This window comes from Pleurodeles waltl, chromosome 3_1, assembly GCF_031143425.1.
Source record: "Pleurodeles waltl isolate 20211129_DDA chromosome 3_1, aPleWal1.hap1.20221129, whole genome shotgun sequence".
Lineage (NCBI taxonomy): Eukaryota > Metazoa > Chordata > Amphibia > Caudata > Salamandridae > Pleurodeles > Pleurodeles waltl.
In genome coordinates this window covers 1,896,532,978-1,896,553,037 of record NC_090440.1, presented here as the reverse complement: position 1 = coordinate 1,896,553,037, position 20,060 = coordinate 1,896,532,978, and the positions used below count along the sequence as shown (strand labels likewise).

The 20,060-nt window shown below is 42.9% G+C and overlaps 1 protein-coding gene across 4 annotated transcripts in view; it reads left to right on the top strand.

Annotated features, from left to right (window-relative positions):
* Positions 1-20,060, top strand: part of NBEAL1 (neurobeachin like 1) — a 672,403-nt gene that overhangs the window by 471,802 nt on the left and 180,541 nt on the right. For all 4 annotated transcript variants that reach the window (XM_069226032.1, XM_069226034.1, XM_069226033.1 and 1 more), the window contains exons 35-37: positions 4,818-4,944; positions 14,952-15,100; positions 19,910-20,043. In XM_069226032.1, the coding sequence (XP_069082133.1) occupies positions 4,818-4,944; positions 14,952-15,100; positions 19,910-20,043 (410 nt within the window). The remainder of the gene's footprint in view (positions 1-4,817; positions 4,945-14,951; positions 15,101-19,909; positions 20,044-20,060) is intronic.

Here is a 20,060-nt window from a genome sequence, read left to right as displayed (position 1 = left end):
AATAAACTCCCAACATTCCAGACTCTCTCCATGTCACTAGCAGCCTCGAACTATAAAGGTCTGATCACACAATTGTGTAACTCAATTCAACTGAAACACCCATAATACGGATATTCTGCTACTCCCAAATATGAGTGTTAAACGAAAATAGAAGGTTACCCTCTATTTATTTTAAATATTTATACCAGTATTACCACAGTCCATGAAGCCTTTACAGACATGGGCTACGAGAGACTGCATAATGTTCATGGAGTGGGATGGATGGTGCTGACTTCATCCATTTGGGTTTGGACTTTACCATGGTTTCGCAGTTCTTCCATCAAGTTCCCAAGGCACTGTCGGCCATGATATCAAACACTATAGATATATCTCCCCATGTATGTTTTCTGGGACTGGTTAAAAGGATACAGCCATTTGTTAGAAAATGTGTTGCTGTTGTGCTCCTCATATTGCTAATTGTTGCATTGTATGTTTTTTCCTATCATAAACTGCAATAGAAATATTGTTTCTCAAAAGTGCAGACTTAATGCCTCATCATTTTTTTTGCATGTCTCTTTGCAGCATACTTCTGACAGAGAATTTTAGCTTACAATTCCTCACCTTTTGAATATTGCCTAGGCATTAGACAGGATCCGGAAACGTTTTGCAGTATATCTGTGTGCTGGTGGGTGTCAGTGTATACCTCAGCATTGAGTCATTCCACACCGGAAATGGCGTGCAGAGCCTACATAGACGCCACTTCTTTCTGGCCACTCCAATATACTCAGATCCTCTTGTGTCTTTTTGCGATCTTAACTACATCAAACTTCTCCTTTTTAGTGGACAAGGGATATGTCTCTTCCCAAAATGACAGGCTTTAAGTCCTGTAGGGACAGTCGCAGACAAATGTCTGTGACAGCTACTCACCAGATTTGCCTGTGGTGCTTGGTATCGAGCCACAACTCTAAGGCCTGTAGTGACTTACACGTCAGTAAACCCAGAGGCCATAAATCACAGTGAGGCCAAACTGTACATCACCAAGCACCAGAAGACTCCTTGACAAATCGAAGTTAAAAGTTCAGTCCTGGTTCGGTTTGATACAGAAAGTGCTGGAGTTGATCTAGAGGTTAGTCTTCATCCTGGTCAAGGTAACTGGGTAAGTTTAAAAAACAAACACAAAAAACCCACCCAAAAAAACAACAAGAACTCAAAGCTGGACTCGGCCTCTTCCTGCTACTCCCCCTCATCTGAGAAGGCCCAAGGCAGTGCTATACATCTCAATCTCACTTTCTCAGTCATTCAATTTTGGAGTCAATTCGGCAGCTTTTTCCGGCTCAATCTGAGCTTCAGAGGCCATCCACCAAGAGTTCTATGAGGCCATGCTCTGACTCTTTGGATCCTTGTCGACTCCCATTGGCAGGCTTGCAAGCCCCACAAAGCGGAGAGGGTCTCCACCTGGATTACTGCCAGAAGGTTCGCCCTTGGTGCCAGCTGGACCCTCTGTTCCTTCAACGGACTGCCACCGGATCCTGACTCAACTCCGCCTCCAAGACTGTGGCCCACACTGGTTCCAGGCACTTCAATGCTGATGCGAGAAGATGAGGCTCAAATTGCCCTTTCTGACACCACAGAGCAGCTGAAATGTTTGACCTTCAGCTCCCCATCTTGAAGGTCAAGACTAATTATTTTATGGAAATCTTTCAGCTGGGGCAGATGTTCACTAAGCCCCTCTTATCTGTTAACAAGGCCCTTACAGAGACTTTGTTGGGGGCTTGGGTGAAATGATGCACAGGCTCCCCTGGTCAACCATCAGCTTGCACAATGTCACTTCACTGCCCAATCTGGGCGACCCAGCATTTTTATCGTACCACCCCTCCCTTGAAAGCCTGGTAGTGCAGGTGTCTGCAAGCATGACTAACCCCAACATGTTTCCAACTACTTCCCGAGATACAGAGTCCTAATTGCTGGAGATGTTCAGCGAAAGAGCCTTTTCATCTTCCAGACGCTTAAGTGAATAAATGGCAGTAGTCTACTGGGGTGCTATACCCTCACCTTTTGCTATTCTGTGGCTCAGGTCCTCCCGCGTCTTCATGAAGATCTTCGACCTGTCCTTGACAAAGCCTTTAAGGATTGTTGTGACACAACCAAGTTCACAATTTGTTGCAGCTTGGACACCACTGATTCCATTGGGTGGGCCATTGGCACAAGTGTCACATTCTCCATCATGCTTGGCTGAAGTCCACTGTTTTTTTGTTAACCATTATTCAGTTGCCCCTCATGGGCATGCAGCTCTAAAGAACTTGTCTGTTTAAAGACAAGGCAGACTTCTCTCTCAAGCGGTTCAAAGAGAGGTGGACCATAGCACGCTCCTGGGGGTTTTCTGCCCCACCTTGCCAGCCCTATAAGCCCTACTGCACCTTATGCATACCGTCAGATAGTCTAACTTCCACAAGACTCCTCACAGTTTCATAGTTGAGGCTTTAATGCCAACTGTCCCCATGGCCAAGGTCATCAGACTGCCCAGTCCATTAGCCTCATGCCACATTCCCATCTGTCAAACCCCTTTATTGTGAACTTAGTTGAGCACAGCAGCATCTGACAATTCTTGCTGGGTTGGCAGGCCATAATATCAGACAGGTGGGTCTTGCAAATTGTTCAGCAAGGATATGCTCTACCTTTCAATCCCTCGGTACAGCATCTTCCCCCAGCGACTAACAGAGGACCATCTCTCAATTTTGTCTCCAGTTATGTTCTTTTAAAGGGTTATAGCATTTATTTCCTTCCTCCCCCTTTGTAATGCCGCAGTGGGACCTTAACTTGATCCTTATGTTTCTAATGTGCAGTCCCTTCAAGCTGTTTTACAGCTTCCCCTTGCATCATCTTATCCTCAAAAACAGTGTTCTTCAGCCACATTACATTGGTGTGGCATGTGAGTGAACTTCAAGTCTTATGTGTCAATCCGCTGTATATCAACCGCCTTCCCAGATTAACTGGTTTTGCAGACACTGGCAACTTTCATGCCAGTTGTGATGCTGTTCCACATTGGTGGTGTTCTCTGGTCCGCCTTAGCCCTCAAAGGAGGAGGACAGACCCAATCACTTGGATCCCAAGAGAGCACTAACCTTTTACAAAGATCATGCCAAAGAACACTGTGCTCTGTGGAGTGCTCTGGAGCGAAAGAAGGGAAAGCTGTTCAGAAGAAAGCAACTTCCAGCTGGATCGTGCTCTTCATTAAGATCTGCTACACACTGGCCAAAGAGCACCCTCCAGAAGGACTGCATGCTCATTCTATTAGGGCCAAAGCGGCTACCCCTTCCTTGGCATTTGGAGGCCCAAGCCTGTACATTTTCCAGGCTGCCATTTAGTCATCCTTCCCTAAGTTCACAAAGTATTATTTTCTGGTCAGATTTCCTGAGAGGGGCATTTTGCCTGCTCGGTCTTGCAGGACTTTCTGGTTTGAGTCCGTTCACAGATCCTTCTCCAAATAGGCACTGCTTTGGTATCTATTCAAAAGGAACCTTCAGCTAAAGGTCTCTATCAGAAGAGCAAGTTACTTACCTTTGGTAATGCTCTTTCTGGTAGAGACTCTGTCTAACCGCAGATTCCTCTCTGACCCTTCCTCCCTGCTCTGCAAATGGACTCTTTCCATTAATCCGAACCCAAATCTAGGAATCATCACACTGTTCACACAATATGCTTTAGGAACTCTGCGTCTGCGGGTGCAGGCACTTCCAAAAGCAGCTGACGTCAGCACGTGGGAGTGGCAACTATATGAAAACATTCTTTCACCAACACCGCCCGAAAATATAGTTACAATTGTTACTTTCTCACCCTGTTTTCACACTTATTCCAGCATTTTAGTACTAATGTAAGTGCACAAATTGGAAATATAAAGTCATTGCAAATTAAGGAGAATAGCTGCAAATTGTCGATTTGTGTTCACCATTTAGAAAATTCTTAATCAGGAATTTTAACACTAATCATTAAGTTTGTCATGGCTAAGATTTTCCAAAGTAACAAGGTGCTTTTATGTCTGTCTTGTTAGCCATCACAATTACTCACTCTGACTTGCTCTATTTTGTTGGTTCTTGGGATTTATCTGTTTGTTGTCGAAATCAGCTATATTTCCAGTAGCTTTATGAAGTTACACATTTTAGGAGGGTGTATTCCATCATGATCGCATGTTAACTAAGAAAGTTTAGATGTTCTATGACTTAAATGCTGTTAGAGGCATTAAGGCTTTGCCCACCCCGTGTCTAAGAGATAGATATTGGAAAAATGAAGGGATCACTCTGTACAGTCTGAGCAGTTAATTACTAGCTTTAATTTTGGAGCTTTCTCTCATTGGATTGAACCTGTGGTCTAACATCAGACACAAATCGACCATCACATTGACCCCAAATTTTCCAATCCAATTGTCAACATTTCTGCATTTAAAAAACACATTCATACACCAACACATGGTCTCTAATAGATCAATTGGTCATTTTTAGAGCTTTTTTTCTTGACTATCTGCAGGCATCTGGTAACTTACTGGGCAGGATTGTGGTAGGATCCTGGGTAATGCTACTTTCTGTTGTGCCAAATATCAAAGTATAAAGTGCTCTTTCTAATAAATACAACTTTGTCCAGGCATTTATTGCGATCACAATCCATAAACCTGAAAACAATTAACATATCAAATACTGTTATAAACTTTCTGGAAAATTATGATATTGTTGGCTAATTTGTGGCCCTTTACTCTCTGCAGACACCATGACTGTTTCCATGCTAACCTTCTGATGTCTGGCAACTTGTTTTTACTGTCCTTGAACTGACCTATTCATCTTCTACTGCAGGAGTTCAGCAGTTGCAGCCTTCCAGTGAATCACTTCTTCTTGAAGTTGTCAAGCAGGTGAAAGTGAGTGACCTGGAAGATGATGCACTTGAGCTGTCAGAAGTGGAAATGATACCCAGCACAAATATGTAGGTATACTGCAGTTGGGGGCATCACACAACATTTTGTTTGGTCTTTTAGCACAAGCAGCGTAGGTCCTAAAACACACAATAGCAAAAGTTATTGCAAGGCTAGGTAGGAGATATCCTAACTCTGCCAATCCTGCACTGTATTGCAAAAAAGTAAATTCTAAACCTTAGTCCAAAAAAGCCTCCATGGATAAGTCCACCCAAATAAATCCAACTCCTCTCGGACCACACATAGATCCACCCAAAATGGAATAGCTCAGTGTTGGCTCAAAAAAATCTGGCAAAGAGGTATACATTTATCTGGAAAGGTGCACTGCCCTTTAGGCATTGTAATGCAAGCACCGAAATGGGTCAGTTCTTTGTGGACACACAATCACACACCAGATGCAACAAAGTATATTTTACAGTATTACATCCTCCCCTCTCTATTATAGAATCTCTCGTTTGAGCAAATTTTCACAGTGGTGGTGTTTGACTGGGGTGATAAAGAGCTAGTGTGTAGGATTCAATATTATCAACAACTCCATGCCCCATTCTGTTCATATTTGAGGTGCCAACTTTTTCAGAACCTACATTTGAGATGTTATATAAGCTTTTTGATCATTTCCCCTGAACTTTGTCTCTTTACTTGTACAGCTCTAGGTCGTTCTCCTTCGCCTGCTGGGGGAGGGGGATGTTGGGGTGTGTGTGTTTGTGTGTGTGTGTGTGTGTGTGTGTGTTTACCTTGTCACTAGTTTTCTTTTTCATCATGTGTTTGACTCAGTTCTGCTGTTTCAGGGGATCCTCATCAATAGTCCTAAGCACTGAATATTCCTGCCCATGCGCGGGGACCCCCGGAGCACATACTATATATATATATATATATATATATGTTAAATGTAGATATAGAATTGTACCTAGAATTTTAACGCATCTACATATACATTTGTCTGTATATCTATGCAGCCTATGTTAAAAGCTAAAAAAAGGCCCAATTTTCTTTGTTTTTCTTTAATAAGTATCAAACCACTGTAAAGTATTTTAGTAAGTCATAAAAAGGGAGGCATACAGTGCACAAATGTCCTTTATTGAAGAGAAACTGCAATGAAATGCAAAGGCATTGTTAGCCAATAGACTGCATTTAAACCATAGCAAAGCAAAAACTGTCACCGTGCCATTAAGACCTCCAGGATCTCCAGTATCCCACCATGCCCCAGAGGTGAGAGTGATGTGACAGTTAGGTGACAGTTAGGTTAGTTCTTTTTTTCCAGCTCCTTCTGTAAGGATCCTGGAGCATTGAGCTCTTATTTTCTGGTCTTTTAGCCAGAAAATAACAATTAAAACTACTTCTCAAGACTTCACTCAACGTTTTTTTCACTTTTTGAGTGAAAATACATAATTTCCTGACAGGAATTGTTTTTATTTCCATATAATAAAAAGCCATCTCTTTTTGTCAAGTGCCCTCCCTGTGGCAAAAAGATAGCTCAGACTGACTCTCACTCTGTATGCATCGTATGTCTACCTGAACCACATACACCTGAGACCTGCAGACACTGCCAACACCTTTCAAATAGAAGTTTGAAAGACAGGGAGAAGTTCTGTCTCCATGGCCTGCAAGAGAGAGAAAAGGCAACATCAGGATGTCAGCCTCTCTTCATGAAAAGGTCTCCAAGGACAAAGGACTACAACCTACAGAAAAACGATGTGCAAGATCTGCCTCAAAAGGTGGGAAAGATACGTATCTGTTCCCCTTCGGGACTGACGTCAACAGTGCCTGCACCGTCGTCATCGCATCAACGATGTCAGTCGAAGGACTCAACACCACCTCTATCAACGGCGACACACATGACATCAAGGAACATGACACCAAAAGAGGTAACACATTTATCGTCAGCAAGTTTGTAGAAGTCTCCATCGACAGTTACTCACCGATCAATGGCAGGGCAGAACTGGTGTGCTGAGACTCCATTGAGGGTACATCATAGCCCATCGACATCGAGACAACTTCCAGCGACGAGGACTACATCATCAAAGTCACGCCATCTGTCGTCGAAGTCAAAACAACTGTCTGTATCTTTGTTGACGGCAACCAGGCACCATTCGACGTCGAGACATACTTCCCCTATTCTGTCTCAATCGATATCAAGATACCACTCGACATTGAGACATAGACTGTCACGCTGTGTGTCGACGGAAATCTTACGACTTCGAAGCACCCCTCACCAGCGAAGACTCCCTCCACTAAGAGGCCTCTGTTGACGTCAAGACCTCAAGCAACTTCTATTCAAGATTAAGCTAAAGCCAAAACCAAAGAATTCAGACCTTCGGCTGAACCATCAGAAACTTGGTTGTATGGCTCTACAAGGGGACAATTGACTCCTGTCAGTCTTATCACCCAGATGTCTGGAGAGCCTCTGACGGGGTCCGGCTCTACAGAGTCCGGATTCACAGTATTCACAAGTTTATTCTTCTACACAGTATCCCCTGAGGACACTGTCACAAACTCCTCAGAGGAAGGTGACTGTGCGTACGACAACACCTGGGTCTCCGAGATGCTCCAGGGTACCTAGAGTGACTGATATTCCCAGATCACGAACAAGGAGTAGATCACAACATAGATCTAGAGCAAGATCACACCGTCCTACCAGGAGATCTCATTGCCCTAGGTCACATCATCAAAGGCACAGATCTCCTTCCTGGTTCTCTACCCCAGATCAGGACCCTTTATTCTTAAGAGCCGACCCTCCTCTGGACTCAATCATCACATTCTATTGCTTCCTCATCGTCTGTACCCCCAGATAAGGGAAGTAAACATAGTGACTCTTTGGGGAGAAACATGTGCTCACATCAGCCTCCTTTATGAAGGTATCCAGCACTTCCGCGCTCTTGGGTAGAACAGGTCTTTCTGGGATTCATTATTCAGATTCACTGAGAAACTACCCAGAGGAGAGACAGGATTTTCAAGTGATCCTACAGGAAGGAGGCCTGGTGGCAAACTATATAATTAGCACAGCTGTGGATGGCTGAGACTTAGTTGCTCACGGAAATGCCCATGGAATATGTGCCAGACGATCATCTTGGCTTCGCCTGCTAGGTCTCAAACCTGAGGCACAAAATCAGATCATGAACCTGCCATTCACAGACGATTGTTTATTTGGGTCCCATACAGATGATGAGATGGCCAAAATAAAAATGGACCTAGATCCGCTCAAGGTCATAAGTCTGGATTAGCGTAAAGATTTCCATTAAAGAGACACACCTTATAGCGGGTGCCCCTACAATCGGAGGGTTCAAACCCCTCACGGGCCTAAAGGCAACAGCAATGACAAGGAAAACCTCAATACCAGTCCTGTAAACCAATGAGGGACCGAAGAGCTAGCAGACAACTTCCACCTGCTTTTAAAACTCCAGGCAAACAATGAGACATCGCTTCCCCCAGTTCTGTCAACAACACCAGTAGGGGAGAGTATCCGTGTTGGAAAATGGGTTATTGGTAGGGCAGGTAGGTACCTACACCTAGCAACAAGCCACTAACCTCCACATAGGTACAGTTAGGTCTCAGTAAATTAATCCCAGCTCTACCCTTGGTAGCTTGGCATCGAGCGTCAAGGCTTAACTTAGGAGACAAAGTGTAAAGCATTCAAATATCACAAAACAGTAATTAAATAAAACACAGGAAACAGTTTAAAAATCCAAAACCAATTTATAAAAATAGCTTATATTTTTATCTTTAAAATGACACAAAAACGATTAAAATCGGTTCAGGGGAACCGGAGATATGAATTTTTAAAGTATTATTATTTTCTAGCGCTTAGAAACAAAAAGCACCAATCAGGTCATCTGGTTGCACCAGGACCGGGGCAAAGTCAAACTTTCAGGCCGACCGCGATGGAGCCCTGCTCGGCTACAAGTCGCGGGAGGCCTCAGTTAAAAAGTTACCTTCTGACTTAGTCTTTATTTTGAAGTTTTTCTTCACCGGGACGAACCTGCCAGTTGAATCCGACCTCCTGGAGCCCTTGTCCGGATACGCGAAGTCGGTTTCCTCGGTGGTGATTTTTACCTTCGGACTTAGTCGTTTTCTCGAGATGAAAATCCTTCGACCGGGGTAAACCTGGATCTTCATCCGACGTCCATGGAGCCCTTCTCGGATACGATGGCTGGGAGGTCCCGGTCAACTTTTTACGTTCGGACTTAGTCTCTTTTTTGGATGTTTTTCTTTACCGGGACGAACCACGAAGTCAGGCCGGGTCGCGGTTGAGGCAAGCCGGCTAGAATTTCCGCGTCGGGTCGGTCACTTTATGGAGCTTTTTAAAAAAAATTCTCCAATCTTTTCCAAACTTCTGGGGCTTCACCCAGATGTTCTTTTAAGGTTCTTTTGGGGTCCACAGCTCACCCCAAGGGTCCAGAAGTTCTGTGATGGTCCTTGGGGGTGCGGACTTCAACTCCCAGAATGCACCTGGCGCAAACTCCTTTTTGGCCACTAGACAGTGGTCAGCTGGTCGCTTTCTTCAGGAGTTGGTGCAGGGGACTCTGGTTTAGCAATTTTTCACCTGTAGCAAACAGGGAGTCCCTCCTTGAACCAGTTGAAGCCAGGCAAAGTCCTTCTTGTGGTGAAGCCCAAGTGTGCAGCTGGTGCAGTCCTTCTGAGTGCAGGGTCCAGGTGCAGGCCAGGGGTCCAGCAGGGCAGTCCTTCTTCTTCTTTAGTTCCTTTCTTGTTGAATTCTGGAGGGGATCTGAGGTGTGGGTGCAGGTCTGCCAGTTTTATCCTTGCTCCTGGGTGAAAAGCAGGGGGGCCCTGGTTCTCCAATCAGGGACAGGGTCGTCCCCCTGTGATGACCACTTCCTGGGAAGTGTGGCAAAAATCCATCCCAGAAGGCAACAGTCTCTAAAAATCCAACATGGATGAATCTGATTTTTGGAGGTTACATCTGGCTGAGCCCACCCACTGGTGTGGCTAAAAATCATAAACACACCCCTCTCCTAATCTAATCAAGGGGGCACCTAGCTGTCTGGGGTTGCAGGATGTGAGGGTGTTGCTGGGTGCTGCAAATGTCCTTCTCTGCCTTTGAAGACCAGTTTGGCAGCCCTCCCCCTTCCTGCCTCACCATCTGCTGAGGGGAGATTCTCTCCCCCAAGCACATTCCTTTGTGTGAAGTCAGGCCACTTCACACCTCATCAAGGTAGCCTGGCAGAAGCTGCTGCAGGCTGGCCAATCAGAGCACAGCAGCAAAAACAATGCAGAGCTGAAATTGGCAACTTTTTAGGTAAAGTCTAAACTTTTTACCTGCACTAGTTATATTAAATCCAACAACTGGAAGTTGTGGGATTTATTACAACAATCAATTTGATACCAAATTCTTGGTATGCAACATTTAAGGAGACTTTAAAATTTAAAATAAAGTCTGCCCATTCTAGCCTATGAAGGCCATTTACTTCAATGAGGGAAAAACGAATTTGGCTGTTTTTACCTCACCAGGGCTTATAAATCTATTTTTATAAAGTCCCTGCTTATAGTTACATGGCACCCAGCCCTAGGGGCACATAGGGCACACCTTAGGGGTGACTTATATGTAAAAATAAGGTAGTTTAAGACTTTGGAAGTACCTTTAATTCCAAAGTCGAATTTGCATATAACTTTAATTTAAAAGCAGCCAGCAAGGCAGGCTTGCTTTTAAAATGACACTGGGCACCTCAGCAATGCACCTAGGTGTGCACCACCTATGCTGTGGTCCCTAAACCTACATGCCCTACCATATACTAGGGACTTATAGGTAGGTTAACTTAGCCAATTATAATTAGCCTAATTTGCATATCCATTTTACACAGAGCACAGGCCCTGGGACTGGTTAGCAGTACCCAGGGCACCATCAGAGTCAGGAAAACACCAGCATAAAGTGGAAAATGGGGGCAAAAAGTTATGGGGCCTCTGCAATCAGCCCTAGTTTCTCACAATCCGCAATCATCTAGACGAGTGGTGTTCAATAACCAAAGATAGGTCATAAACATTGTATAAAATGGGTATGCACTACGCTTCAGCTCTCCTCCCCATCGATGCCACTGTTGAGAACATCTTGACATCAACAGCTGCTTCTACAAAACAAAGTTGTCACATTACTTCGGAAAAGAGCTATCAAAGAAGTACCACCCTCTTAAAAGGGTCGAGGGGTGTACTCCTGTTTCTTCCTTGTGAGGAAAAAAGGTCCAAACAGATACTTCAGACCCATTCTAGACCTAAGACAACTCAACAAACACAAAGAAAAATTCAGAATTCTTTCCCTCCATCAGATTTCCCCCAAACTCCATCAGGTGGACTGGATGTGTGTCATAGATCTGCAGAATGCTTACTTCTACACCCCAGTAGCAAAGAAGCACCGGACATTCTTGCGATTCACAGTCAGATCCAAAAACTACCAGTACAAAGTATTACCCTTCGGTCTGAAGTCACCTCCCTGCACATTTTCCAAGTGCGTAGTGATAGAAGCAGCACACCTACAGAAGACAAGATGTTCATTTATCTGTACCTCAACGATTGGCTAGTAAAATGTTTCTCCCCAACTCCGGCATTGCAGCATTACCAGATCTGTTTGGAGACCCTCCAATATCTCAATCTTCAAGTCAATCTACACAAGTCCATACAGACTTCAACCCAAAGGCTACATTACTTGGGAGCAACCTGGATAGAAACGTAGCAAAAGTGTATCCTTCGGAGGAGAGACTATAATCAGTAGCACAGAAATGTCACAAACGCCTTTACACTTTGCGTCCATCTGCCAGACAAGTAGCCTCACTTCTGGGTACCACAGCTTTCTGCATTTGCATTGTTCCAAATGCCAGATTACAAATGAGACCACTCCAGGAAAATCTGGAGGATCGATGGAGTCAATTTCGCAGACAAATGGGACGACCGATTAACTCTGTCACCAGTGGCAAGGAATTCACTACTATGGTGGACACATCAACAGCATCTTCTAATAGGTGTCCCTTTACATCAGGACATTCTGACTCAACTTGTAACAGATGCATCTCTTCAGGGTTGGGGGGCTCACATGGGCTCCCTCCAAACTCAGGGCTTGAGGTTGGACAAAGAAGAGCAATATCACATCAGTTTGCTAAAGCTGAGAGCTATCCATCTAACCCTGAAGTCTTTTTACCCATCCATACAAGACAGCTCTCTCCTAGTCCAAACAGACAGCATGTCCACAATGTACTATCTAAACAAGCAGGGGGGCACTCAATCTCGCCCCCTGTCTCAGGAAGCACGGACCATCTGGAACTGGCTATTAGCGAGGAAGTTGTCAAACACAGCGATCCACCTCCCAGGAGTCCAGAGTACACAAGCGGACTCCCTCAGTCGAAGCTTCACTGACTCACACAGCTAAGTTCTCCACAACAATGTCATGCAAGACTTCTTTCAAGACTGGGGGTATCCTCAAATAGACCTGTTTGTCGATGAAAACAACAAAAAATGCAGAGGCTTCACCTCCAGGTTTTACCGAGAAAGCACAAAGTGGAATTCCCTATTGATAGACTGGTCAGGAACATTTCTGTACGCTTTCCCACCCATTCCCCTGATACCGACAGTGATCAAGAAATTCTACGGAGCCAGGACCAGTACGATCCTGATAACCCCAGAAGGACCCCGCCAGTGGTGATACATGGACCTTCTACATCTATAGGAAAGGCCTACATCTATCAGAAAGGCCACACAGGAGACTGCAGTACATACTGGATCTCCTTCACAAGCTTGAGGGGAAGATACTCCACCCCAGCCTTACCTCACTGAGCTTGACAGCATGGCTCCTGAATTCCTGCAATATGGCCATCTAGGTCTTTCGCAGGAATGCATGAACATTTTCAAGGAGTCAAAAAGACCATCAATTCATTTAAATGGAAATAATTTTATATCTGGTGCATCCAGAATCACTTTCATCCAATACTGGGTCTGGAGGATATCATATTGTCCTACCTCCTTCACATAGCAAAGTCAGGTTAGCAGTTTTCATCAATTAAGGTACATCTTGCACCTATAACTGCTTATCGAAAATTGCCTTCTCAGACATCATTCTTTCGAATGCCTGTGTTTAATGTTTTTTTTGAGGGCTTAATAAAGGTTTTTCCTCCTGTCCGTTCTCCACCTCCTCCTTGGGAGTTGAATTTGATACTTTCAAAACTCATGGGTCCTCCTTTTGAACCTAATAAAGCTTCTCTACAACATCTTATATGGAAGACATCTTTTCTTGTCGCTATCACTTCAGCACGTAGAGTTAGCAAAATTCAAACTCTGTGCCGAAGAGCCTTACACAGTGTTCCATGATAACAGGGTAGTGATGAAGACTCATCCTAGTTTCCTTTCCAAAGTTGTATCTGATTTTCACGTTAACCAGACTATCTCACTTCTGAAGTCTTTCCCAAACCGTCCACACCAATGGAAAGAACTTTGCCCTCTTTAGAGCTGAAAAGAGTACTAAGGTTTTATATAGATAAAATACCAGGCAGTCTGATCATTTGTTTGTGAACTATGGTCCTATGAGAACAGGCATCCCTACCTAACAAGCCATTTTCAGATGGATAGTTTCTTGTATTGTTTTTTCTTATCAGTTAGCTAACAAGCACTTGTCTGCTAGGCCCAAAGCCCACTCTACAAGGGGCAAGGTGGCAACAGCAGCTCTTCTGAAAAATGTTCCCATCTCCGAAATCTGCAAAGCAGCGACTTGGATATTGCTGCATACTTTCACAAGGGATTACTGTCTAGACTCGGATATTAGGACAGACACCCAAGTAGGACAGTCCTCCTTAAGAAATCTATTTAAATAAACAGGTCAGCTGCTTTGCTTACTCTTACTTCATCCACAAGGGTGTGGGATGGGCTTGCTACTCTATTCAGTGCTTATGACTGTTGATGAGGATTCCCTGGAAGAGAAGGATAAGTTACTTACCTGTAATCCTAGTTCTCTTCTAGGGGAATCCTCATCAAAGTCATAAGCAACCCGCCCATCTCCCCTGACGAATCTTGAATACAGCAGTTAATACATGGTGGTGTTCTGTTCTTCAAATCACCACAAAAAAATAACTATCACCTCACTGTCACCTCTGGGGCATGGTGGGATACTGGAGGTCCTGGAGGTCTTAAAGGCATGGTGCCAGTTTTTACTTTAGCATGTTTTAAATGCAGCCTGTGGGCTAACAATGCCTTTGCATTTCATTGCAGTTTCTCTTCAATAAAGGACAGTTGTGCACTGTATGTCTCTCATTGTCTGACTTACAGAGATACTTGAGACTGGTTTGATATTTATTAAACAAAAACGTAACGAAAATTGGGCATGTTTTAGCTTTTAACATAGGCTGCATAGATATGTAGACAAAATCAATATGTATAGATGTGTTAAAATTCTAGGTACAATTTTATACATAAATATATATATACATATATATATATCTATATAATGTGCTCAGGGGTCCCCACACATGGGCGGAAATATTCAGTGGTTATGACTTTGATGAGGATTACCCTGGAAGAGAACTAGGATTACAGGTAAGTAATTTATCCTTCTTGAGACCTGTCTGTTCTGTCTAGACTTTACACTAGCTTTCCATGCTAAAATGTTTAACTGGCCACATAACATGGCCTAATTAGCAACTACTATTTCTGATTATCAAAAGGTACACACCACCAATGATAATGGTACATTTAGTTGTCTAAAATGACTGTAGGCAAGTCCACCATTTTGTATAAGCCGGACTGGAGAAACTTATTTCATCTCCACATGTGGGTATTTCTGCCTGTGAATAATCACAAGATAGGCCATTACCAGGAATTCTGAAGTCATTCATATTTATTCACTTAGCTTGTACAGTAAGTTCACATCTTGGTTAATTCTGCTTAGTGTCTAGAAGTCATCTCGGCCTTCAGATTCTTAAAAATGTCCTAGGAAGGTTTACCTAAATATTGTGATGAACGTGCTATTCCATACAAATCAGTATTATGGCTTTGGTAACACAAAGTACATGTGATATTATTTTTGCTGCAGGAATGAGAATGAGGAGCAGAATCAGAAGGAAAAACTGGTTCTTTCTGAAGAATGTCAGCTCATTACAATCATGGATGTCATTTCAGGCAGACTTGAGGTCACAACTCAACACTTCTGCTTCTATGATGGGAGCATTGAGAAAGAGGAAGGTGAGGATATTTTGGTGACATGTACAAACACTTTCCTTGACTAGGACAAGTATGTCCTGTCAGTACCAGCAAACGTGTTAATGCAACGCAAGCTTAATTTGGAGAAATAAAGAGCTAACCACTGCCATGAACATAGTTTTGCTTCTAGAGTCATGTGCTGTGAATTTTAGTGCTTGACCCTGGAATCATTCTTCACGTAAATAATGTTTTCCTTTTTTTTGCCTCAACCATAGGACAAGTCCGTATGACTCACAGTGACAAAAATGTAATCCAACAGTCAACCAGTATGTACTTGCCAGATTCAAATTATGCTTGGCATTTGTGAGTTTAGAAGAGAGAAAGGGAGAGATGAGCCAGCATTCAAATTGGATGCCGAAGATATACATCCATTTCATGAAAGAGAACCATTGAAATTGGGAGAATAACGGGAAGTCGCGAAACAGTAGCTTCAGGCATAAAGTTTGTTGTGGGTTATTCAACCATTGGAGAGAGAGGCCCAATAATGCTTGGGGGCAGGAGAGGCGGGGTTGGCAGTTGCTTTTAATAAAAAACCTTTTGCATTATTTTGTATGGCTAAATTATGTGGAAGAGTCCCTTTAAATTTTGCCCAAAGTGTCATTGAAAATTTGTTACTAATGACAAACATACAGGTTTTAACTTTTGCCTACCCCACAAAGGAGGTGCTGCTAGCCCTTTATTGAAGCAAATTACAAAAACCATTAGAGGAAAACAACACTGTGTACCAAACTATTACACAGATCATAATCTGAGATTGGGGTCTCTGAAGATGAGGGTTAGGATTGGTCAGATGGCACTGAAGAGGCACAGGAGGAACAATTTCCGGACTTTGATGTTGAGTGCACAATATCCTATAACGTGGAAACCCTTGAGACCCTTAGGACATTGCAGTGATTTACCTGGCACATCACACCCATCCCAAATTATGAGCTTTTAAATGATCATATAATCTTGAAAGGGGATGATCTTATCCTATTGGCTGAGTTGGAGAAAGATCTCCTCAGTGAACGTGGCAAGCACAACATATGGCAAAATGTGGAAACCGATTCGCCCCAAGAGGAGATACGTTCTTAGCCATGTAGTTCCTCGTCTCCAAGAACGTGGGTAAGAATTAGCTCACTACATGAGTCATCAAACCAAACATTAAAAAGAAATATGGACCTTCACCACAAAACGGTGTATACATAAGAAATCATGTTGTGGCAGATTACATAATAGTCACTAGCTTATGAAAAATGTCTAACAACCCTATCTCATCAGGCCCATCCACTGGTAAAGACAATAAAAGGGGAGTGCATTGGGGGAGAAAGGTAGAAAGAGCATCAGCCATACTGTGCCACATTGTAAACTCTTAATGCTCTAAGGTTGAAGATATTAAAGCCCTTTTGTAACATCTCTAAAGAATGCAATAAAAAGGTGCATGCCATAAACAGGAAGGGAAGACAATTGCCACTACCTGCCTAAAATCCTCCTTAGGATCATTGGACATTGTAAGGCAGCCAACTCTGTACAGCTATGGTATTACATAGACATGCATGGGTCGTAATATCTGGGTGGGAACCAGAAAAAAACAGAGTTTATGGTAATTGACACTCCATACCTAGTAGAAAGAATTTCTGAAACACCAATGGAGGAAACACTAGAAAAAATAAAAAGTCTAACAATCACAAAGGCAGAAGCAGTGTACCTTTTGCATAGAATCACCTAGCCATAGGTGGGCCATGCCAGACCACTGTAGACCATTTTCTCAACAGTAACAATTCTTTTTACAGCAAGGAAGTGCTTGGAGCTAACGGTTGGTTCAATGATAGCAAAGAAGTAAAGAAAAACAGTCCTTTTGGGGTAGAGGAATACAGCACATATCAAGAGCCTATGCCCAATCCAGCATGTGACTACATCATGTGTGGTGCACATAACAACAGAAGTCATAGGGGACCGCTGGCCACATTGGCAGGCAATCATCTCTGACAAATAGGACCTATCCACCATACAGTGCAACTGTTGCTTGCAACTGCTATACAAACCGTAAACAATAAAATCAAAACTACTAAATAATGAAAACAAAAACACACTCCTCGACTACAGGAGGAAGTTCAAGAACTAGTCCTCAAGAGAGCAATTGCAAAGGTGCAGCATAAGGAATTGAATCAGGGACTTTACTCCATTTACTTCCTCATACCAAAACAAGACCTAACTCTAAGGTCAGTCCTGGACGTTGATTCTTAAAAAAATTGTCACAACCCAAAGATTCCATATGACCTTGTGTAAAGACTCATGCTAGAATCAGGTCACATCGTATGACATATACTTCCTTATCTCAGTGAATCAGCAACATTTATGTTAACTAAGGTTTTGGATAGAGCATTTTTTTTTTTTAACTCAAAGCAGTCTTTCAGAATTATGCCTGACTGAATATTTACAAAACCTCCTGAAATGGTGGCTGTGCATCTCAGATGACAGATCATTAATTAATACATATATTGTGGTCGACTCAGTGGTAAAGGGAATCTTGAACCAAAAATGCCAAACCAGCACAAACCTACTTAAACAGCAACTTGCCGAATAGGAATTCACAGTCAGTATGAAAAAGTTCTCCCCAACTCCATCCCAAGAGAAAACCTTCTTAGGAGTTCAGTTGAATACTCAGACCATCTTGTAGGTATATCAAATTACAAGAGAGTGATGCCATTACTGGAACATGTTTGCATCTTCCTTACATCTTAGTATCTGGCACTGAGAACTGTGATGAAAATTGTATCCATTGGATACCATTTGCATGACTATACATAAGACCAGTATAAAAAAGATTAGCAAATCATTGGTCTCTCACACTGGAGAATGGATGGATCTAGTAGTTGTCACTTGCAAAGTACCAAAAGAATTAAGGTGGCTGACACAAGGAACATGACAGAGCAGAATGTTCACACACACACACAGTACCAGTAACAACAGATTATTTAAAACAGCAGTGATTCACATCTGGTCGAATTGAAAGTCAGAGGTCACTGAACATCAGCTGAAGCATTAAAACACATAAAGGTCGTGGAACTACTTATGGTGATGTGTGTTATGAAAGCTTTCCAAAGTCAAATAGCAAGGGCAGTAGTAAATGCCCAGCTGCAAAAGAGATGCTAGGTGGGCCACGTAGTTGTAAAACATCTGGTCACTTGTGCTCACACTTTATGCCTGACTCCATAAGGGGATAATACCTGTACATAATGTATGCACGCCATATAAATTTAGAATAGATTTACTCTTTAAACAAAACTTGTTACTTATGTCTAACAGTAGTTCTTCAGCTTCAAACTATTCTAGTCTCACATAAATGTGCCACAACCCCTTGGAAAGATAGTGCTGTCTATAGAATACGAAATAATTGAGAAGAGTGACCGGTGAAACATAGGGCCAGATAGATGTAGGTACATTCTGAATTGCGACCCGCAAATTTCGAGTCAGACCGAGTCGCAATTTGCAAGTCGCAATTCAGAATGTTGGATGGTGTCCCTGACACCATCTGCGATTCGCAGGGGGGTTGCAAAGGCCCACCTCATGAATATTCATGAGGTAGGTCGCAATTTGCGACCCCTTGAGAATCGCGGCACTCACAGGGATGGTGGTCTGCTGGAGACAGCAGACCACCATGTCTGTGACTGTTTTTATATAAAGCAGTTTTTTTTTTTTTTTTATGTCGTCCGTTTACCTTAAAGGAAAACGAGATGCATTACAAAACTAAAAAATTAAACATTTTTGTTTCATTTTTTCAGAGCAGGCAGTGGTCCCTTTGTAATGCCATTCACAAAGGGGAAGGGGTCCCCTGGGGACCCCTTCCCTTTTGCGAATGGGTTAGCACCCATTTGAAATGGGTGCTAACTGTGATTGTTTTGCGACCGCGTTCGCGGTCACAAAACAACATCGTGCTGCGGCTCGCAATTAGGAAGGGAACACCCCTTCCTAATTGTGACTCGCAGTCCCGTTTTGCGATTCGGTAACCGGGTTACCGAATCGCAAAACGGGGTTTGGGCAACGCAATGTGCTTTTTGCACGTCGCAAACAGCAAAATTTGCTGTTGCCAAACGTTTACAACATCTGGCACATAAACCTTTATTTGCATGCACATTGTATATAAATATGAACAAGAATCTAAGGATTGTGTCTCTGTACTGGTAGATTGTGGGCCTACACTCAACATCCTAGTGAATCATAGTGACTCCTCCGAAGGTCAATAAAACTTGTATTTACTTGAAGAACGATTTCAGACCCAACCAGCAAAATGTAGAACAACGGACAGCGTGTGAATCCAGATTAGTTTTGAGCGACAAACCAATTTTTTTCTGCCAACTAATTTCTTATACCTATGTAGGTGCAACATCAACAGGACGAGAGATGCTACAGAAAGGGAAACAATTCTCTATGGAAGAGTTGTTGGTGGGGGGCAGACAGAGGATTAATAATGTAATTTGTATCTTGGAATTCTATCACCCTTTAACATTTAGAGTACTTGATGCATATGCCTCCACTGGTCCAGTTTGTAGCTTTCCTCCTCCATTAAGCACCTTTTTACTTTATACATAAAGGAAGATGTATGATTCACTTGTATTTCAGACCTTTGTTGACTTTTCTCAGCTTGGAAACAAAGCATGCGTGTCCAGCTGTTCTCTTTGCCCTTATTTGTGCATCCGTGCCAGGTTTTAGGCAGTAGCACATCTCTGAACCAAAATTCTAGACTATCTGTGTAAGATAGCAGTGTGTGTGCATAATAATTTTATTGACAATAAATATTCTTTTTCTTAGGTGTGGGTTATGATTTTAAATGGCCTCTTTCACAAATCCGTGAGATTCATTTGCGTAGGTACAACTTGAGGAGATCAGCTGTGGAGATTTTCCTTATTGACCAGACAAACTACTTCTTGAATTTCAAGAAAGAGGTAAGGCCCAGCTTTTG